This window comes from Camelus dromedarius, chromosome X (assembly GCF_036321535.1).
Source record: "Camelus dromedarius isolate mCamDro1 chromosome X, mCamDro1.pat, whole genome shotgun sequence".
NCBI classification, from domain to species: domain Eukaryota; kingdom Metazoa; phylum Chordata; class Mammalia; order Artiodactyla; family Camelidae; genus Camelus; species Camelus dromedarius.
The window spans coordinates 113013443-113036204 of record NC_087472.1 but is presented as its reverse complement, the minus strand read 5'-3'; the positions used below and the strand labels follow the sequence as shown (position 1 = coordinate 113036204).

Genomic DNA, 22762 nt, shown 5'->3' with positions numbered 1-22762 from the left:
AGTGGGGCGCCTTCACTTCCTGCCTCTGCTGAAACAAGGACCCACACCCAAAACGACGCACACCTGTTATGTGACATTCCTGGAGCTCAGACGTCTGAGATGGGCGTCGCTGGGTTAAAAGTGACGGGTTGCCAGGCTCACGACCTGTGCAGAATTGCCTCGGGTGAATCCATTCCTTCCTTCGTCCAGTTTCCAGAGGCCGTCTGCATCCTTGGCTGGTGGCCCCTTCCTCCATCTGCGCGTCTTTGGGGACCAGTCTTCAGCCCACATGAGATCTGAATCATTCATGGCATCTGGGAGCCTGGAAATAGGGTCTTCCCTGTGTGGGCCAAGTTGCAGGTCCAGGAAGGTGATGACTGCCGAGGGCACCGGGTTAGCAGAATTGAGGGGGTCTATGCACGAGGGTGATGGGGAGATTTGGGGAGAGGCACTGGGAAATGTCAGCAGAGAAAAGTCTCCATCTACATATGAAGGGCATGCTTTATATGCGGATCCCTCTGTGACAACAGGATTACATCACGCCAAAGCAAATTACAGGAATGGAGAGTTTCAGCCTCAGGATAGTGGCCGCGAGAAATACCACCGGTTTCCTTCAAGGGCAAACTGGAGTGTGTCTTCTCCTTCTACTGTGTTTTCTGTTTGTTTGGTTGGTTTTCGGGTTTCCTTGGTTGTCAGTAATGAGCAGCCCGCTTTCCTGATGGGAAAGCGAACATTGCACACCGATGCTCGGGGAAGATGTTCGCAAAGGGACCACAGTAAAACAAAAAGCACCCTGAGAGCCGAAGCCAAGAGCAGACAGATGGGCAGCTGTGGGGCAGGAGGGGGCTCTTGGGGAACAGGTTGGGGGTGGGGGGCACCATGAGAGTGGAATGCAAGGATGGTACCTGGGGACAGTCAGGGGGACATTTCCAGGACTGGGGAATGCCTGTGGCCTCCGTCTGCTTGCTTCCCCCGACCCCACCACACACTTCCTCTTTTCGTCCCCTTGTGGCCCCGCCAGCTACTTGTGAGCCCGCCGCTCCAGACTCCCTTCCTCTTTGATCCACAAGTGCCGGCTGCTTCTTCAACTGTCAGCTCAGCTTCCGTCTGGTCCCCATCTGGGCTCCGGCAAGACCCCCAGGTCTCCACTAGGGTAGCATCCAGAGCGTCTGCCCCACCCTCCATATCACTGCTGGTAACACAGAGACACTTTCATAGTTTGTTCAAAGATTTGGTTCCCAGATGTCTCCCCCATTGGATTCAGTGGGTGTCTGGCTGAGTTTCGCTGATGTGTGAGAAGGCGGGATGGAGAGAGGAAGGGATGGGATGATGGAGGAAAGGAGCCAAGTGTGGAGGGAGAAGGGAGAGAGGAGAAGAGAAAGACGGGGGGGGGGAGAGATGGATGGATGAATCTGAGCAGATGGATGGGTGGATGGGTGGATGGATGGGTGGATGGATGGATAGATGGGTGGATGGATGGATGGATCGATGGATGTTTGGATGGATGGATGGGTGGGTGGATGACTGAGTGGGTCGCTGGATGGATGGAGGGATGGATGAGTCTAAGTGGGTGATTGGGTGGGTGGATGGATGGATGGATATTTGAGTGGATGGATGGGTGGATCTATGGGCAGATAAGCAGACAGAGAGACAAGGCAGGTTTATTAAAATGCCAGCTAAGATTTCCCTCTTTGGCTCAGAAAGGTAGAATTGCATCCCCAACGCCGTGTCATTTCATCGGGCTGGGCCTCCCTTTCCTCCTTTGTCAACTGGCAGCTTCCAGGTTCCTCCTTCTCTGTGACGTGTGGCTCCTCAGTGTCCCGCGGGGCAGCCTGAGCCTCTCTGGAGGACCCCTTCCAGCCCACCTGCCCCTGCCTCCTTGGGCCACACTTGAAACTCCAGAACGGGTCACATTCCTCTGTCGGGAGCCCCCACCCCGCAGATTCTTTCCTTCACCCTTTACATCCCATCCCCTCCCGTCCTTCCTGCCAGGGAGCCGCCCCTGCGGGCGGGCGGCAGCCACCTTCTGACACAGGGAGCTTTGTTCAGGGCTTTGCTGACGAGGCCCCGGCTCCTGAGTGGGAACCCGCCGGGCACAGCCCACTGCAGGACATTTTTTTTCAAAAGTCATTCAAATTCCTGGTCTTTGGTATCCTGTCTGCAAACAGGATCATACACTTCCTCCTCCTCACTGGGGCACGCGCCTTCTTGCCCTGTCCCTGCCAAACTGAGCTGCGGTGGGGTGGGAACTGCCTACGTGGCCCACAGGGTGGCGGGAGACATGCCCCTACTCCAAAGAGGGGTCCATTCCCCAAAGCTTTATAACGAATTGTCTCTGCAGATCGACCTGGTCGAGGTGCACAGCCTGAGAGGGCAGACGATCTTGGAATAATAAGGTTTGGTGAGAGAGTCTGGACCGCCCCCCACCCCCGAAGGAAGAGTCGGCGGCACCTCAGTCATCCGGTGCAGACCTGGGGCGTCTGCACACAGGCCAGCTGAGGGGGGCCGGGGCCGGCGCCGCCCTAGACAGCCCCACCAGAGTCACCTGCCAGCTGGTCCACGGCTGACACTACCCGTGTGGCCGTGGCTTGCAAAGCTGGCTCCTAGCAAAGCCGGGAGAATTTGTGCATGGCGAGGACAAGGCAAACCAAACACGAAGGCCCTTTCTTCTTTCCATATAAACGGCTCCTCACACGCTGGACAGAGGGGTAAAGACGGGGTGGTGGACAAAGACAGACTCGCCCCCAGCACGGGGGCCACCTGGGGCGAGACGCACACACACCATGTGTCTTGCCCCTAGTCACTCTCCTTTTTGCGTCTGTGCTGTGATTTTTAACATACCCATTGCCACGGCAAGTAGCTTTGCAAACACAGATTTGCTGCCTGACGGAAAACGGTTCAGTTCCAACCCTACTCTTAAAAAATAAAAAACCTACAACAGAGCAGCCGATTGCCCTAATCTTCAGCACCTCCCTCTCTGCGGTTAAAGAAGCCAGATGTAGTGGCCGTCTCCATGGGGAGGGGAAAACAAACCGGCCGAAGTGAGATGAGTCAGCCCGGGCAGCGGAGCCCGGCGGGGCGGGGTGGGGGGAGCGGTGGGGACAGGCCGGGCGTGGCCCCCTGCTGCTCCGGTAAAGTCACTGCCCCACGACTCCGTTTGTCTTCCAGCTGGTAGTGGAGCAAACAGACGAGGCCCTTTGTCCCGACCCGAGCAGAAGGCTTCTCTTTCTATACCAATAAATGCATCCCTTCCACACCACGGTCAGAGGTGGAAAGGAAAGAAGGAACTAGGGTGCTCCCTGAGAAGCATTTACTTAAGTTATGATTAAAAATTCTTTTTATTGAGGTGGACTTGATGTACAATATTATTTAAGTTTCAGGTGTGCAACATAGTGATTCACAATTTTTAAAAGCTATGTGCCATTTATAATTATTATAAGATATGGGCTGTGTTCCCCATGTGGTACAATGTGTCCTTGTAGCTTATGTATTTTATACATAGTAGTTTGTACCTCTGACTCCCCTTCCCCTATCTTACCCCTCCCCCTTCCCTCTCCCCACTGCTCTGGTCTCTGAGTCTGCTTCTGTTTTGTTATATTCACTAGTTTGTTGCATTTTTAAAAATTCCACATCTAAGTAATATCATACAGTGTTTGTCTTTCTCTGTCTGACTTATTTCACTTATCACAATTTCCTCCAAGTCCTTTCATGGTGCTGCAAATGGCATGATTTCACTCTTTTTCATGGCTGAGTAGTATTCCGTTGTATAAATACACCACATCTTCTTTATCCAGTCACCTGTCGATGGACATTTAGGCTGTCTCCATGTGTTGGCTGTTGTAAATAGTGCCGCTATGAACACTGGGGTGCAGGTGTCTTTTCGAATTAGAGTTTTTCTGGGTATGTGCCCAGGAGTGGGACTGCTGGATCATATGGTGAGTCTATTTTTAGTTATTTAAGAAATCTCCATACTGTTCCTCTTAGTGGCTGCACCAATTTACATTCCCACCAACAGCACGGGAGGGTTCTTTTTTCTCCACATCTTCCCCAACATTTGTTATTTGTGATCTTCTTCATGACAGCCAGAATGTCATACTATTTTCATATATTGTCATGACATATAGCTCTTTGGATTGTCTTTTCAACCACGTAAACATGTGCAAACCGCTCTGTCCGGCTTACGGGCTCCACCCGATTAAGTGGTGGGCTGGGCTTTGACTTGCTGGCCCCAGTTTGCTGACCCTCAGTGTAGTTAAGAAGTTCATGGCAAATGAACTTTAATATAAAACAGAAACAGATGCACAGACATAGAATACAGACTTGTGGTTGCTGGGAGGAGGCGGATTGGAAGGGACAGACTGGGAGTTTGAGATTTGCAGATACTGACATGTATATATAGAATAGATGAACAAGTTTATAGTGTACAGCACAGGGAAATATATACAAGATCTTGTGGTAACTCGTGGGGAAAAAGAATGTGAAAATGAATACATGTATGTTTGTGTGTGACTGAAGCACTGTGCTGCGCACCAGAAATTGACACAGCATTGTAACCGACTTTCTCTCAATTAAAACAAAAAAAGAAGTTCGTGGTTAACTGCAAAGCTCTAGGGGTCACCGATGCATTCGTTCATTCCTTCAGAGGTATGGCTTTTGGAGCCTGCTTGGTGGCTGTCACTGATCAGAGCCCTTGAGATACGGGAAAAGGGTGACAAGCGTTGAGGACGAACAGTGCATCCAAGCTATTACAGGAAAGGAAGTTATTTTCTTCTACCCATCCTGGTTTCTCCAGCGAGGGTCCTCATAAGTGAGAACGGCCAGGACAGAGTGAAGACGTTAAAAACAAGACGGGTTCAAAGTGGAGTCACTCCTGCTAAACCCCATGTCAGCAAACGGAGGCTTGACTTAATGACAGTTTTGGCCTCTCCTGGAAGTGGAATCTTAAACCAGGTCCTCAGGAGTCAGCCAGTCTGCAACAGAGAGGGAATGTGGCTCTAAGCACCTGCCATCCCCTGAGGGTAGAGAACTTGTCACCACCAACCTGCTTTCTGCTGGCGCAACCATCCTGGTCCCCGCTCCCTTCTGCCTACAGAAATCTTTTATTTTTGTCCAGCTCCTCAGAACTCCTTTCTGTCTGCTCAGTGGCACGCTGCCGGATTTTTGAATCACCAGCTAAATTCAACAAGACCTTTACCATTTGCCTGGCTGAATTTTGTTTTTATTGTTGTGTATATTTATTTATTTATTTATTTATTTATTGAGGTCTAGTCAGTTTACAGTGTTGTGTCCATTTCTGGTGCACAGCAGCATGTTTCAGTCATACATAGACACACAGATATTCCTTTCCGTATTCTTTTTAACCACAGGTGACTACAAGATATGGAACGTAGTGCTGTACAGTAGGACCTTGTTGTTTAACTATTTTATATATAGTAGTTGGTATCTGCAAATCTTGAACTCCCAGTTTATCCCTCCCTACCCTCTTTCTCTCTGTTAACCGTAAGTTTGTTTTCTATGTCTGTTTCTGTTCTGTAAATAAGTTTGTCTGTTTTTAGATGCCAAATATAAGTGATATCATATGGCATTTTTCTTTCTCTGTCTGACTGACTTCACTTAGGATGAGGATCTCCAGGTCCATCCACGTTGCTGCAAATGGCATTATTTAATAATTTTTTATGGGTGAGTAGTATTCCATTGTATAAATATACCGATTTTATTTTTTAACATGAGAGGGACACACACAGATGTAGTAGTAACATCAAAGGTCACTGATCACATCAGCATCCCAAATATACTTATGATAAAAAAAAAAGTCTGAAATATTGCGAGAATCACCAGCCTGTGACACAGAGACATTAAGTGAGCGAATGCTGCTGGGAAAATCGTGCAAGTTTGCCACAGACTTTCCATTTGTTAAAAAACAAAACAAAACTGTATCTTAGAAGTCCTTAAAAAAAGCTGTAAAAAAAAAAGCTAAAAAAAAGCTATATCTTATAGAATAAAACGAAGTCTGTCTACAGTTGCAAATGGAAAGAAAAAAGTTCATTATGTTTGGTTTCCTTTGTCCTCATCATAAATAAACAAAATCTAGAATTCTCCCACCTCCTCAGCTCTGCGAGGGTTTTCTCTCCGGGTGTGGTTACAGACCAGTATCATCCTTATGGGATCCCACCGGTTACATAACCGGTGACACCAAACGCCTTCCAGATGCTGAATGACTCCGTGTTTTTCGAAATCTGATTCATCGTCAGAAAATGAAGCTTACAGTACATGGGTGTGGTTTTCCTGTCCACTGAGTACAAGTCGCCTCTGCTTAACTTGAATGTTTAAACTCATCAGTTGGTGGAAACTTAGTGAAACTTCATAGGTATGTTCTCAGCCGGGGGAGTGTTGAGGTGACAAATGGAATTTCAATACAAATAAGACTGGCAGCTTGAGTGTTCACCGTGTGTATGATTATTAACGCATGTTTCCTGACGGGCTGTCTGTTGAAAACATTAAAAGAGCAGATTCCCCTGTCCTGGAGGTGAGGAACCTCCTATTTTATCTATCTATCTATCTATCTATCTATCTATCTATCTATCTATCTATCTATCTATCTATCTATCTATCTATCTATCTATCCATCCATTCATCCATCCATCCATCCTGTCTACCCATCCATCCATCCATCCATCCTTCCACCCCTGCATCCAGCCCTGCATTCAGCCATCCATCCGTCCATCCTTCTGTCCACCCACCCACCCACCCACCCATCATTCTGTGCAGGTGCAGCTAAGCTCTGGGCTTCTTTCTGGGACCATTGTTCAGAAAATGGGGGCATTATCCTGTCCTGAGGGTGGAGTCTGTGGCCCTCGGACGTCAAAAAATCACCACTTGGACACTCACAAATGCCCAGTTGGAGGGTCTGTGGTCATAACCAGTCTTAACCATCTTGAGCTCAAACTGGACACAACTGACCCCAAGTCCCTGAAAAACAACTCAGACAAACATCTTACTGTTTGGGCGCCATGTTAGGGAGATGCGCAAGTTTTGTTTTGTTTTGTTTTGTTTTGTTTGTAGCTAAAATGAAAGCGATCAGTGAAGGCAGGTTACAAGTTCACTGTTTGTTAGGCAAGGCACAGTGTAATGCACGTCTGTGCCGAGTGCCCTCGGTTTCACGTGCAGAGCCAGAGGCCTGTTCCCCAGTGTGATCCGTCCCACTCTGGGTCTGGCTTACGACCCACGTGCGTGTTCCGTGGTATCCGGATACAACTCACGATGCTTTTTTCAATTAATTTAATCTTCATCCTGGAAGTTAGAGCTTCTTGAGGCCAAAGCATCTGTGTGATGTTGTGGAGATTTTTACTTTGGAGCCAAGGAAGGTAATACTTAAAAAAAAAAAAAAAGTCATCTTAATGAATTAGAGAACTCTTCCAAAGGCCTTTATGTGTGGACATAAATACAAAGCCTCCAGGCCTGGCTTTCAGAGGGTGACAGTGCTTATTTATTATGGCTGATGATGGGCACCCAGACCCTTCCTGATACCACGCACTCCAGAAGCTTCTGGAATATTAAAGGCAGTGAAAAGAGGGAGGTGTCCCAATTGGCAGAGACTGAAGATTGGCCAGGTAGGGTCTTTCTTTTAAAAGTCATTGGGGTGAACTGGAAATTTCCTCAGGAAGTGTCGTTCGATGTTAATGCTGGCACGAAGCACATGTTTCTTTCATCTATGCTTTATTCATTTGGCTTACCTCAAGGTGCCAAAATGGCTGCAGCAGCTCCGGCATCCCCTTGCTCCCCAAGAAGAGCCCTGGAGGTCCTCCTGTTTAGGACGGCCCAGGGTCCATACTCTCCATCAGCACCCCCCGCCCCACAAGACTGTGGCCTGGGGAGAGGGCAAGTAGTCATTGGCAGAGTTAAGGGTGAAAGGGGAGGGGTAGGAAAAAATGAAGAGGGGAGGGTGCTGGGAGGCGGGGCCCTCTCTGGCTGGGCATTCAACCCAGGTTAACTATAAGAAAGAACACCTCATAGGCAGATTTTGTTTGTTTGTTTTCCTCTGAAAATCATCACATTATCTTCATGCTCGTAAACCACAATCATGTCTTGGGGATTCTGCTGGCCCAGGATAAGAACCACCTTCTCCCTGCCTCCAGCTGTGTCTGCTCACACTGCTGGCCTTGTAAGGTAAGCTGTCTGAGGGCCCCTGGGGTGCGAGTTCAGGCACCTGGGGCCAGGCATGTCCCTGTGTGTGGCAGCAGAAGGACACGTGCAGGGAGGGCCTGGGGGAGGAGCCCTGAGTCACCCTAGGGAAGAAGGGCCTGATGGGGAAGGAGCTGGCCCCGAGAAGCATAGGGTTTGGAGGGTGGAGTGCCAGAATGTGACTCAGGGATATTTCTCACTCTGACACGGTGTTCCCGTACCCTGGAGGGACAGACAGAATTTTAAGCTACTGTCTTAATTAAAAAGAAAAAATCGGAAACCTGGGGCAGGAAAGTGCACCCATATTGTAGCTGTGGCTTGGGGCTGTCACCTCCCCTGCCCCCCCCCGCCCCCAACCAGGGCGCCAGCCTCCCCGGATGGGGGTTGGCAAGACATATCCTGTCCCTCCCCACCCCTGGCTTTGCCGGGAGACACTTCGGGAACGCGGAGACTCCTCCAAGAGAGGTCCTTGGTCAGGCTGGAAAGTCACGGCTGGTGCATTGCACCCCAAAACTCCACTGGTGCCCTGGGGCCTTGTTGGGGACCCCAGGCTGCTGCATCCAGGCAGGGGGTCCACACCTAACAGGGAAGGGAGGAGGGGCTTCACCCTGCCCTCAGGAGAGGCGGCCCTGGGGATCCCGTCAAAGAGACGTGGATGGAGGTGGGGGTGCCCCCACAGTTTCCCAGCAGGGACGGAGTTTCGTTTTCCTTCTCCTCCGGGTAGAGATCACCCCTGGGGGCGCAGGCCCCTCTTCCGCTCCGTCCGCCCAGCAGCTCCCGAGCTCCCGCCCCCTAGTGCTCCCCGGGACCGCGGGCGGGGCCCGCTCGGGCCGGGGCGGGGCGGGGCGACCGCGCCGCAACCCCACCCCTCCCCGCCGCCGGCCCCTTCCCGGGCTGGGGGAGTCCCTCCCGCCGCCAGCCGCCCGCGCGCGCCGCTCCCGGGACGGTCCCTGCGCGGCGCGGGGCGCACCATGGCTCGCTGGGCTGTCTGCGCGCTGCTGCTGGTCGGCCTGCTCGGCACCCTGCTGCCCGCTCGCGGTGAGTGCGCGCCGGGGGCGCGGCGCGGGCTGGGGGACCCGCTTGGAGCCCGCGCCGGGACTCCAGGGAAGGGCCAGACCGGGGGAAGGGAGGGGGCGAAACTTGTGGGGCCCTCCTTGTTGAGGGGGACGTTCTTTGGGGTCACACTGCGTGGGGGACGCACTTTGGCGGTCGCACTGGGGGTGTACCTTAGGGAGCGCACTGTGTGGGGAACGCAGCTTGGGGGGCGCATTGCGGGGGGACGTACTTCGGGGCGCACTACTTTGGGGGCGCACAGTGTGTGGCTGGGAGGCGCGTGGAGGGGCCCCCCTCCCCGCTGGCCGGACGCGCCGCGCCCGCGGGCGGCCACCGCCCCTCTGCCTTCCCCAGGTCCCTCGCTGCCCGCCTTTGGACTCACTCCAGAGGCCGAAAGTCAGCGTTTGTCTTCAGATCCACAAACTCTTAGAGTTCGAGGCACTTGGGCGAGCGGAGGCACTCGACGCCCCCCACTTCCCGCGGGATCCCCCTTCGCTCCCGGGGCGCGCCCCCGCGCCCCTGCAGCTGCCCCGCCCTCCCACCCCCACCCCCACCCCCACCCCCACCCCCCGGCCAGCGCTGGCCCGGCCCTGCGACCCCCCAATCCAGAGCCGCCTCCCGGAGCCACGCCCTGCGGCCTGGGCCTAAATTTGGACTCGTCCCGGGAGCCCGAAGCCGGGCGGGGGAAGGGGGGGCGGGGGGAGTCAAAATACTTGGCGCCGTGGGCACGGTCCTCACCGCTCTGCGTGTCCTGGCCGCGCGGCTCGGCGCAGAGCGACTCCGGCCAGAGACGCGCGCTCTCCCCGGTCGCCGCGCTTGCCCTGTGTGTCCGAGCGCAGGACTCAGACAATCACGGAGCAAAGTGTCAGGGGGCGGGCAGGACGCCAGGGCCCCCACGCTCGCCGCCGAAGCTGGCTTCCTCCCCGCCGTCACCCGCATTTTTCTCCTTCTCCTTTTAAAATGGAAGTCGAGGTCTTAACTTTCCTGCAGTCTCTCTCTGAAATGCTGGGGTCCTGCTGGGCGTGGCTTAAAAAAAAACTCGCTTTCTCCAATTAAGGATCGGTTTTTCCTTGTTGACATGGTTGCTTCTGAGTGGACAGGCACACAGGCCGGCGTCCTTTTAGGACTGAGGAGGGGGGGATGGAGGTGGGCACATTTTAGGACCCAGACACAGGACAGAGAGGGCCTGGTCTGCACCTGGAAATTTCCAGCTCAGCGCTAGAGGCTGGATTTTGAATTCTGCCCCACCCCACCCTGACTCCCCCATTTTTGCTCTCGAGCGGATTTGCACATTGATGTGTGCACTTTTTCGATGTGTCCCATGCATTCTAGAAGTTGTGCGTTCTGGTGGAGAATCAGAAAAAAAAAAAAAATCCAGCCTGACCCCCGGGGACCTCTTGGAAGAGTTTAGAGTTTGCTGGGTAGGGAGGGCCAGGAACGGGTCCCTGCTTTCCTTCACCAAATCCCACCTGACTGTCCCACCACGAACGTTCCACGGGGTCTTGTTTCTGCTGTGTGTTTGAGTGACATCTACCCACAAGAATTTTCCGTGCATCCCTCGGGCTATGCCTTCATTCCTGTTTCATGAGTTAAGTCCTCACGGAGCCCTCGCAGTGCGCTGGGTTCCAGGCAAATGGGGCAGAAGGGCTTCTGGTCGCCCAGAAAAGTACCATCCGCCTGGGGTGGGGGCGGGGAGAGAAACATCTCATGGGACAGCTAGGTTGTCGGACCACAAAGACGGTGACAGTCACACAGTTCAAGGACTCAGCCGCCAAGAACACCATCTTGGCCAGTGTGAGCACTTGGCTGGGTTTGAAGCTCTCGTGGGTGACCATTTTTGACAATTTTAATGTACAGGCTATATTTTGGGGGCACCCCGGCAAGCCATATGATAATTTTTAGAAAAACCCACAGTACCCATAACCCGAAATTGCCTGATTTCTAGGCATGTTGTTCCCGGCCACTCCAAGATGGGGGAGTTTGACGTTTTAGTGGCAGTGGGGTGGCAGAGGCACAGAGCAGTGGAGGAGGGAGGGGAGGGGAGGGGATCCCGACTCGCCCCCCAAAAGCAGAGAGTGCGCAGAGCTTTCCTACAAGTTGGCCTCCTGCCCCACCCCCTCTCCCCTGCCGGATCCTTCTGGGGTCCGGGGCAGGGACAGGCTGTTCCTGAGAGATACAAATGGGGTTTTTATCAGGGGAGAAGCTGAGGACACACTTCCCTTTAGAAATAGGGGTTTGCTTTGGTTTCCGTTCTGGCTACAAAAGTCCATTGAGTCAAGGACAGCTCTTCACTTCAGGGCTGAGAGCCCTGGCGTTCTTTCAGAGTCCTCGGGAACACTGGGACCAGGTTTCTCCGGACATTTCCGTGGGTTGTAGAGAAGGAAAGAAGCCACTTCAACTTTAAATAGAGCACAGTTCCCCAGGGGACACTTGGCAAAGTCTGGAGACATTTTTTTGGTTGTCACAACTCAGGGAGGGGGGCATCTCCTGGCACGTGGTGGGTGGAGACCAGGGACGCAGCTGCACACCCCACAGTGCACAGGACACCCCCCATCAGAGAGTCATCCGGCCCCAGATGTTAGGTTGCGAAACCCCGGTGTTTATAAGTAGTAAGAATGCTAGGTTGTTGGCTGCTGGGTGTTTTGATTCTGTTTTCTTCCTCCAGTTAGAAAAAACCCCATTCCAGACCCTAAAACGGCTGGTACCAGGGGGACCTCGGGGAGAAATGCGTGGGATATGGGTCCCCAGCCTCACAACTCTCCCGGAGGCGGTCTGCACGCACTGTTTGAAACCCGGAAACGCCGACGGAAGCAGACTCGGGTGGTTTGGGGGTTCCCTGGCACCCCCACACCCAAGCAAGTGTCGGCTTGATTTCTCCAGCCTCCCACCCCTCTGCCCCGTGGCCGCCAGGTCTCTGCCCACCGGGCAGAGGAAGTGAGTTTCATTATCCGGCCTGCATGTTGGCTCAGATAAAGGATAATTGCCTGTTATTTCCCTCAGTGCTTTGCTGGTTTCTGAATTCTCAGCTGACGATGTTTCCACACTTTTTTTTTTTTTTTTTTTTTTTTTTTTTTTTGCGCATGGGGATATTAAAATACTTGATTTTGGCAGGGGAGGGAGAAGCACTTTTCTTCCTCTGGATAATGTGCTAGTTGGCAGCCTCTTGCTGAAAAAAAAAAAAGAATGCAGTTAAAAAAAGAAAAAGACAAATGAACATAAATACAAAACAGAAACAGACTCACAGACATAGAATAGACTTGTGGTTGCCTGTGGGTAGCAGGGTGGGAAGGAACAGACTGGGAGTTTGAGATTTGCAAATACGGACAGGTATGTATAGGATAGATAAACAAGATTATACTGTAGAGCACAGGGAAATGTATACAAGATCTTGTAGCTCATGGTGGAAAAAAAAATGTGACCATGAATATATGTATATTCATGTATAATTGAATGCTCTACACTGGACATTGGCTCAACATTGTAAACTGACCATAACTCAATAAAATAAAATAAAATAAACATGTTTCTTCTAAAACTAAAAAAAAAAAAAAAAGAATGCATTTAGTAGAGGAGTTCAGCCCATGCAGAGTGTAAGCGTCAGGCTGGGATTTCACGGAGGGTACCTGGCACTTTTTTCCAGCTCATGTTTTCCCCCAGAGGAGACTGACCACCGCCCACGTGGAGCGTGTGTGGTGTTTGTTCCTGCTGAGATTTTCCAATGACAGTGGCTGCTTTTAGGGGGAAGAAAAAGCACATGCCATGTGCGACTTACAGACAGGGTTAGAGGTGAGGCTGTTGCTGTCTTTGGTGGGGGAGGACTCCAAGCCGCTCAGCACCCTGGAACCCTTCGGACGCCCAGACGTCCGAGGGGCACCGTACAAGGAGACGTGGGAGAGACTCACCTCCCTGAGTCCCCGTGTGGCTTCTTGTCACACCTGGGTGCCCGTCCCACATAAAGCAACAGAGAGCACTCTTTGATCTCCTTTCCCAATTCTTGTGATTGATAACAGAGTGTGTGCTTACAGGTCTCCAGAAGTCCTCTTGGGAGGGTACAATATACTGGGAAATAGTTTTTACGGACAAGAGGGGCTTTTTTTTTCTAACCCTCGGGAGATGACACGTACTTGAAAAATGAACGGCCCGCGAGCGTTGTAATCATTCACGTGGATTTAATGATGCACGTCACAGCAGCCCCTTTGTGGCCATGCGGCTGGCCCGAGAGTCTTAAGTGGGACGGGGAACGTTACAGTTCAACACAAAGGTCGGCCCAGAAAAGCCTCTGCACCAGGGGAAAGAGAAGTAATGTCCAGTCACACTCACAACCTTACAGTACAAAGACCCCCCCCCCCCACACACACACGCACACACAGAGACACATCGCGGTCAACATCCGTGAATATTTCGCTATATTTGCATCCTCCTGGGAGAATCGCCAGGCTGTGTGGGATGCACAGATTGCTGGTCTTGCGGAATGCCGCCATATTGCGTCTCATTTTGGCTTTGTCCTCACATGGGGAGCTGGTTGACCACCCAACACTTTCTTTCTTTCTTTTTTTTTAAGTTTGTGCTAATCTCTTGAGTGAAAGAGGTTAACTAACCAGAATTCGTTGTTTGCATTTACCTAATTCATCCTCAAAGCACAGATGCCTTGGCTCCAGACCACTGCAATAAAGCGAGTCACGTGAATGGTTTTGGTTTCCTGGTGCATGTGAAAGTTACGCAGCCTCTTAGGTGTGCAACAGCATTATCTCTTAAAAAAAAAAAAAAGCATGAAAAAAAAACCCAACGTACAGATCTTAATTTAAAAAATACGCTTTATTGCTCAAAAAATGCAAACCATCCTCTGAGCCGTCAGCGAGTTGTCATGGTAACATCACAGATTACTCATCGCTAGTCATCCAAAGAAGTGTAATCCTAGTGAAAAAGTTTGCCGTAGCGGGAGAGTTACCCACATGTGACACAGAGGCACAAAGTGTGCTGGTGCTGCTGGGAAAATGGCGCCGACACTGCTGGATGCAGGGTTGCCCCAAACCCGCAGTCTGTCAAAAACGCGGTAAAGTGGAATGCAATTCGACGGGGTCTGCCTGCGCCTTTCGCATCTGTGTCTGCAGCTGGCCACACAGGGCCACAGCAGCTCCTGGCTTTGAATTTCCTGTTCTGCCTACCATTCTGACACCAGTTTCGGGAGCGAGCCCGTGGGTGTGGCTCAGCTTTGTGTTAAAAGGACTCGGTGAGCAACCTCATTGCTCATATTATTTAAAAAAAAAAAATCCCCTGAACAGGAAACCAGAAACTTCCGTTTTTGTTTCTGCAGAGTTAGATGCATGCAGTATTTTTTTTTTTCTAGTTAGACACCCGTTGGTGGGCTGTGAGTTTAGTGAGTGTCCAGCAGTGTCGAAAAGAAGGACATAAAACAGATGAGAGAAGAAAAACACCCAGCCATTCTGCGCAGGCTTTGGTGACGTCGCCTCTGTCTGGGTGGCCTGGGCCGCGATGGAAAATGTCTTTGTTCCCGCGGACGGCAGGCAGGACGGATCAAACTCCGTGGCCGGTCTGGACCCCTTTCACATTGCTCTGCTTTCTCCAGATAGCATCTCACCATTTTTTTTTGAGAAGGGCCATCAGGTTGCTGAGGATCAGCCACTTTTGAAAGCGCAAAAAGTCATGGCTTCCAAGTGTACTTTTGACGGGGGAAAAAAAAAAGTGCCCACGTTCGGTCCTCAGTGGAAATGACGGTATTTGGCAACACTATGTGCCTCACCCCCGTGGAAGAGACACAGGGCGACGCTTACATATTGGACACAGAGTAACACTGTGTAGCAGGAAGGGCACTGGGTGTGCACGAATGTGTGAGCGAGCGGGAGGTGGGTGCACAGCTGGGTGTGTGCGAGGTCCCGCGCCGGTCGCTGCTGGACCGGGGAGGGCAGGGCCCCTCCGTGCTGAGGAATTGACTTAAGGACTCGTGAACTGGCTGCAGGGAGGTAGCCCTTGACGGATGTGATGGATGGTTGATGGGTGGGTGGATGACAGACAGGTAGATGGACAGGTGGATACTGATAGATTGATTGACAGATAACAGTGATGGATGCGGATCGGTAAATAGATTACCTACGTACATAGCTAGACAGAAGACGGAGAGACAGGGAGCTGCGGGAGCCCATCGCAAGCGGTTTCCAGTTGGAGGGGGCATCCTTTCTCATTGCTTTGAAACTGCCAGCACCCTCACCTCGTCACAAGCACATCACGAGGCATTGAGTTATCATCCCCGCGTTGTGACAGGCTCAGGAGCTGCCTTGGTGTTGGGGAAGGAATCAGGGAGGGGAAGATGGGCCTCTGCTGGGGTGTAGATCACACCCTGTGTCCTGCTGCAGCAGAGAAAGCGTCCCGGTCCCCCTCTGGAAGGGTGCCGCTGGGTTCCCACCCCCGACTCTCTCTCCAGGTGGGGCTTACCCAGGTTACTGCTCAGACACCGGGTCCATCTGGTTGGACCCCTGGCTGTATTCTCAGCTCCTCGTGATTTTTCTCCCTGGTGTTCATCTCCTCCTTTACCCTTACCTTTTGTGATATGACCATGGGCCCAGCCCCCTCCTCCAACGGAAGTCGCCCTTCACTCCTGCCAGCTCCCTCTCCCACCTCTGATGTTAGCAAGTCCTGCTGATTTCACTTCTAAATCTGTCTCCACCCCTGCCCCATTCTCCATTTCTGCTCTTTTTGAGAACCTCCCCCCTCCCCCAGCCCCACTCCTCATATCTTTCCAGGATGAATACAAGAAGCCCTTAACTAGTTTATTCCCTGGACCCTCGGGGACTTTGAGGAGGCCTGGGGACCCCCTCATGGAATAATGTACTTTTTAATGCATAAGATAGGATTGCCAAGGAAACTGATGACATGAAACCAACTATCCAGTGTGCAGGTGAAGAAGGCTCTGGCCTCAGCCAGGGCTGTTGGCAGACCCTGGACCAAGACACCAGAAATGAGACAGAAGGAAGAAACCGTGTTAAGGAGAATTGAGGAAGTGAAAATCCATAGCTGGGTTCTGCAAAGCAGGCCACACACTGGCATCACATGGGTGAGCTTCAACACCCTGGTAGATCCCAGCCCCCAAAGTTTCTGATATAACTGGCCTGGGGTACAGCTGCCATTGGGACTGAAAATAAAATCTCCCTGGGTGTGTAGCCAAGAGTTGAGAACCAACATCTAGAGGCCATGCTTCTCAAACTGTGATGTGCGTAGGCATTGCCCACGGAAATGCTTTAGTCTGGCTGGGAGGGATGCCAAGGGCTTCCTGGAGGAGGCAGCATCTCATCAGGGCTTTGAGGCATGAATAGGAGTTTTCCTGGTACAGAAAGAAGAGATTGGCGTTTACCGCCAAGTAGAGGATTCGAGTCAAGGCCTGAGGACGGCCAAGGTGTTTACACTGTGTGACCCCCCTCCCCCAAATCTTTCACAAGATGTTGGGGGTGATTGTAAATTTTCAAGGAATGCACAGTGACATCTGTGACACACCACAGGCACTACTATGAGTAAGTCGTTTGTCCTTAAGTACCATCCATCCTTAGTATTCTCAGACTCTCTATTTGCGAATCTGCCTACTTGCTGCCATTTATTTTTAATTCTCAAATCACTACTCTCTCAGTTCAGGAATTTGTGCAGGGCAGAGAAAAAAAAAAAACTGAGTCACATTTCCGGTCTCAGACTGTGAACAAGTGTCTGTGTAGTGTCATGTTTTTGTGTTTTTGTGCTTTCTGCTTGTGATTTTGCTGTGTAACCCACCCACCCACTCACCCCTGCCATGTAGTGCTGAAGTGCTGTCTGTTGCCTCTAAGCACAAGAAGGCTGCCAGGTGCCTTAGGGAGAAAATAATGCATGTGAGACGAATTTCGTTTAGGCAGGAGTGATACTGCTGCGGGCATGGACAATACAGGTTATGTAACATTAAATGATGCAGGAACACGCATAACACCAGGTTATGTGTTATTCATTAGCTAATGACAGTGAGACCTGAGGGTGCAGCCGCTAAACTGTCTTTCCTCAGGAGTCATGACTGAATACTTGCTGATTCAGAATATCCGGTGATTTTATCAAAGGAAACCACCAAATACAACGTGACTCCGCAGTGATTAATAAGCGGAACCGTTAACTCCAGTTTGGGGGCTTTGGGCCAGAACCTGGAGATGCAGGGGGATCCATGAGCTGATAAAAATTTGGGTCATTTGGGGCCAGCGTGAAGGGGCAGGACAGGGACCAGTGTGAAGAGAGGTGGCTGGAGATGAAACTGGAAATGGAGGTGGGGCTTCGAGTCACGTCCTGGAGATGGTATTTCGGGGAGCAATGCCTCGGTTTCTTCCCTGAGGGAGGCTGGATCCCCTGGGGTCCTGGAACTCCCTCCCTACAGCAGTGGGCTCAGGGGACCCTGGCTGCCATTCCCCGTGTCCCAGCCCACCATGCAAGGCTCAGAGTGGGTCCTCAGAAAGGGGACCTCAGCCCAGAAGGGTGGGCGGTCACCTGTGAGATTGTTACAAATGCAGGTTCACAGGCCTGGCCCCAACCCGCTGAATCTGTCTTTGGACGCAGGGTCCAGAAATGTGGGCTCCCCGAATTCTAAAAACCGCTGGTCCTCGGAACCCAGAGCCCAGCTCACAGCTTGAGCGGGTTGTCCGGGGTCTTCTAAAATTTGGCACGGCTGGGAGGGCTGTCCCCCGGAGTTACAGCACACGAGAAAACATGCCCCTCCTGGAGACTAAACGTCTGCCAGGAGGAACGTTCAGTCGCGCACCTCGAGAAAGGTCACGGCAGTGCCTGGCGCCGGTCATGCCAGCTGCAGGAAATCCAGGCCGTCTCAGACAGGGAGGAATCAAATCAAATCAAATCAAACAGCGCTTCCCATCACCTGATCCCGCGGGGGCCCCTCCCTGCTCACCTGGGGGAGTTGTGGGTTCCATGGAATTACCCGCAGACAAGCCCCCACAAGCCCAGAGTCGTGGTTTTCAGGAGCGGGCCATGCGATGGGTTTCTTTTTTCCAGAAAAAGACACCTGTGCCGGGCGTCCCCCAGAGGCTGAATGTGAAGCACACGCGTGGTCACTGAGTCCCTCCTAATGTGCTTGTGGGTCTTCTGCAACCTCTGTTTCTAGTGAGGGTGGGGGAAACGGCGGGAGGGAGTGGAGAACGCTCAAGGTCAGCGTCTGGCCAGGACCAGGGCGTGGCTGTCGCGGGTGGACTCAGGGCGTGGGGGACCCTGATGCTGCCTTTGACGGTGGGGGGGACGGGGTCGGAGGTTACGGGGTGTCTGTTTCTCACCCCCCGCAAAAGGGAGAGTTGTGGAGATCAGCTGGATTGTCCAGCGAGCCCCAGGAACAGACGAGGCCCTGGGGAAATTCATCCGGGGCTGCTGTTAGCCTTGCGGGATTATTATGGGATTCCTGCCTTATTCGTGTGAACGTCTGGAAGGCGGGGGAATCCTCTGCCTGCCTAATGTTTATTTCAAGTCTAATTTTGTGTCTGGAGGGTACTTCTATTTTTACTTACACCTGTATTTTTTTATGTAATTGGTAGTTTTTGTGGGTAAATGATGAATTACATAATTCATAATTTCTAAAACTTATTATTATATTGTATTTACATTCTAATTTTATTTCTAGAATTTATTCTTGTTTTATATATATGTATGTTCACGTGTATAATAGTTTCTGTGTATAAATTGCAAATTACATAATTTATAATTTATTATAAAAATGTATAGTCTATTTGAGTTTTGACTATATTTTATTCCTATTTTATTTATACATGTATTCATTTATATAATTGATAGTTTCTTTGTATCAATTATAATTTGTGTAAATTATAAATTACATAATTTAATTTATTATACAAATTTAGTGTAATATTTTCCTAGAATTTCTATTCTATTTATACATATATTCATTTATATAATTGATAGTCTATGCATAACTTATAAATGGTGTAATTCGTAATTTATTTATTTTTTATAAAAATTTATATTCTCTATTCAAATTTTGTTTGTATAACTTATTTCTATATTATTTTATTATATTTATTATATATAATATATATTATTCATTATATAATCAATAGGTTCTGCTTATAATTTATAATTTATATAATTTACAATTTATTTATTATTATAAAATTTATATTTTCTTTCTTATTTTCTTTGTATGATTTATTTCTATTTTATGTCCATATATTTACGTAATTTATAAACTGTGTCTAAAGTGTGAATGATTTAATTTGTAATTTCTGTGATTATATTTCCGTTTTATTTCTCTCCTAATTTTGTTTCTATGGCTTATTTCTATATGTTTCTGTATATTTACTTACGTGATTTCTCAGTTCTGTGCATCATAAATTACGTTGTTTGTAATTTCTATAATTATTATTGTCACTACATTTTCTTTCTGTTCTAAATTTGTGTCTATAACTTATTTCCATTTTATTTGTAGTTATTTATGCATTCGGTAAGTTCAGGTATAAATGATGTAACTTCCAATTTCCGTTAAGTCATTATTGTCAGCATTTCTAGCCTCATTTTTGTTTCTACGTCCCAGTGCGGTCCTGGTAGAGTTTCGGAGAAACCCGACGGCCTTCTCTTGGTCTGAATTTGTCATTTGCTTAGTTTGTGGCTGTCAAACCACCCGTTTGCGGAGCTCGGGGGCAGCGGCGCTCGCGCCCCGGGGAGGCGCCACACGCCCGGGGTGGCCTCGGAGGCGTCCGGTGTCGGGAGGACCAGCCGAGGGAAACAGGAAAGACTGAAGCCAAGGGAGGGCGCGGGCGGGGATGGCTCTGCGGGGTCCCCGGCTGTGCCCCGCACGCCTGCGGGTTCCGGGGGGCCGGGAGGGGTGGGGAGCCTGTGCAGGCTTCCCCCATGGGCTGGACTGGGCTGGGCTGCTTCACCAAGAAGCTCAGTGCCTTGGATGTGCGGCCCGGACGCCCGGCTCCTGCCCCGCGTGCAGGCTCTGCGCCCAGGCACACAGGCTCTGATGTGTGTCAGGGCCCCGCGGGGGTCAGCAGAGGACATGGAGGTGGGCCGTGACCCCTCGAAGCGGGTGGGGCCTGTAGGAGGGCAGGTCGTGCAGGGAGACGCGGCGGCCTCGCAGTGAGGGTGCGATCCAGGCGGGCGGCGGTGAGGAACCAGACCTGCGGGGCCGCGGGGACAGCCCCGGGCCGGCTGCACGCAGGGTGGTGAAGCAGACAGACAGGCAGACGCGTGCACACGCGGTGCTCCCGGGCACATGCAGACGGGCATACACGCAGCACTCGTGTTCAGTGCGTATTTGCACGCGCAGACACCCGTGAGCGCACATGTGCGCCCCACGTGTACCAGCCCCCGTGGACACCCGTGCCCACAGGGACGCGTGGGCGCACGTGCAGACGTGCAGTGCCCCCCCATGCAGTGTGCGTGCCCACGGATGCACGTGCACGCGGACACATCCCCACAAACACGCCTATCCATGCGCGTGCGGACCCAGACGCGCGCACAAGCGTAAGCACACGTTACGCGTAAAGATCTGCCTTTTACGTTCACGTTTGTCGCTGTTGGTTTTTAGCGGTCCAAACAGCCTTCTCTGCTGTTCTTTACATTTATTTTTTTAATTTTAAATTTTTTAAAAATGGAGGTCCTGCGGATGGAACGCAGGCCTTTACGCACGCTAAGCACACCTTTTTTGTTTGTTTTTTTGGCCACTGAGTTATATCCTCACCCCTTCCGCTGTTCTTCCGAAGGCCCCGCGCCCCATTTCCCCCTAAACACGGCATCGTGCACTCCTGGAATCTCTTCGGGGCGACTTGCCCCGATGTCCGGGGCGTGCTCCTTGGATTTCGGGGTAACCATGATGGCAAGCAAGGCGAGCGTCTGAGACAGGCGCCTTCGGGCGAATCACCCCCGTGGGTTTCTGTGTGAACCCATAGGCCCGCGAGCGTGCGCGTGTCCGCTGGGGTCTTCGGGCGCATACAAGTCCCTCCCAAGCCGCACCCCACCTCGGGAGCACCTGCCGCCTCTCGCCTGCTGCGGGAAGTGCAGAAACCGCGTCTGTTTTGTTGGGCACCTGTGTGGGTGCAGAGACCGGCACGTCCGGGCTCTGAGGCGGTGGAACCGCCCCGGTGTGGATGCTGCCGACCGCTCAGAGCAGGCTGTCCCCAGAGCTGAGGGTTCTGCCACCTTCCTCCCGAGTTTTTTGTTTTTTTTTTTTTTTAAAGTTTGGGGCACATTTCATTGTTCATATAGTTTTTTTTTTTTTAATTGAAGTAGAGTTGGTTTGCAGTGTGTGTTAGTTTCAGGCGTACAGCACAGTGATTCCGTTATATGTGGGCATAAATATATTTATTTTTTCAGATTCTTTTCCATCAAAAGTTGCTACAAGGTGCTGAATGTAGTTCCCTGGGCTGCAGAGAAGTTCCTCATTGTTTATCTATGTTATATTTAGTAATGTGTATCTGTTAATCCCAAACTCCCAATTTATCCCTCCCCCTCTTTTACCCTTTGGTAACCGTAAGTGTGTTTTCTGCTTGTGATTCTGTCTCTGTTTTGTAAATAAATTCATTTGGATCATTTTAAAATTTGTTTTATTTATTGATTGATTGATTTTTTTAACGGAGGAGCTGGGGTTTGGGCCCAGGACCTCCTGCATGGTAAGCAAGCGCTCTACCACTAACCTGTGCCTCACCCTGTATTATATTTTTTTAGATTCCACACATAGGTGATGTCACATAATATTTGTCTTTCTCTGACTTACTTAGTGTGATGGAACGCAGGTTTGCAGAACGCATCCACGTTGCTGCAAATGGCATTATTTCATTCTTTTTTTGTCTGCTTGCCTGTTTTTAATACACACACGTAAAAACACACAGAGAAACACACTCCCCAAACTGCCCCTAGACACACCTCCACACACGTGCCCACACACAAACTACACACATGCACGTGCGAACCACCCTTCCCACACACAAAGAGCACACACAAACACACATAAAGTTCCATGCCCCCAAACGGCACCCGGACCCATCTACCCGTGTGTGTTCACACACAGAACACGCGCCCCAGCTACACAAATACACACCTGCAAACCACACACATAGCTCCACGCAAAACCTCACACATACACCCCAAACCACACAGTAAGCAGACACATGCTGTGTCTCGCACGCGAGTGCACACCCACACACACCCACCACAGACACATGAACGTTCCCTCCCGCACACACACGCAGTCACACACACACACAGACTCGGGAGAGAGTTCCGTCGTAACGGGGTAAACACAGTGGAATAAAGGCAGTTTCTCCTCCTCTGGGATCCCAGGAGATTAAAAACAAATTTTTTTTTAACCTTTTTCTGGGTTGTCGAGTGTTTGTACAGAAGTATGTTTCGGTTGGGTAATTATAGAAAGCTTGTTTATTCAAGGATTTTCCCTGTGTTTTTTTTTTTTCCCCCATCATGTATTGGAAATGGTTACTATCTTGTGTCAAAAGACCCACTTTTTTGGAATAATGTATGTGCAGAGTTATCATGGTTTGACACTATTTTAACTGCT

The 22762-nt window shown here is 50.8% G+C and overlaps 1 protein-coding gene across 2 annotated transcripts in view; it reads left to right on the top strand.

Moving 5' to 3' along the window:
* The first annotated feature begins 9043 nt into the window (after window positions 1-9043).
* Window positions 9044-22762, top strand: part of LOC105097373 (CD99 molecule (Xg blood group)) — a 32887-nt gene continuing 19168 nt past the window's right edge. The window contains exon 1 of one of the 2 annotated variants that reach the window (XM_064482642.1): window positions 9044-9198. In XM_064482642.1, the coding sequence (XP_064338712.1) occupies window positions 9132-9198 (67 nt within the window). In that variant the 5' untranslated portion in view covers window positions 9044-9131. The remainder of the gene's footprint in view (window positions 9199-22762) is intronic. The other variant, XM_031446027.2, reaches the window with a different exon arrangement.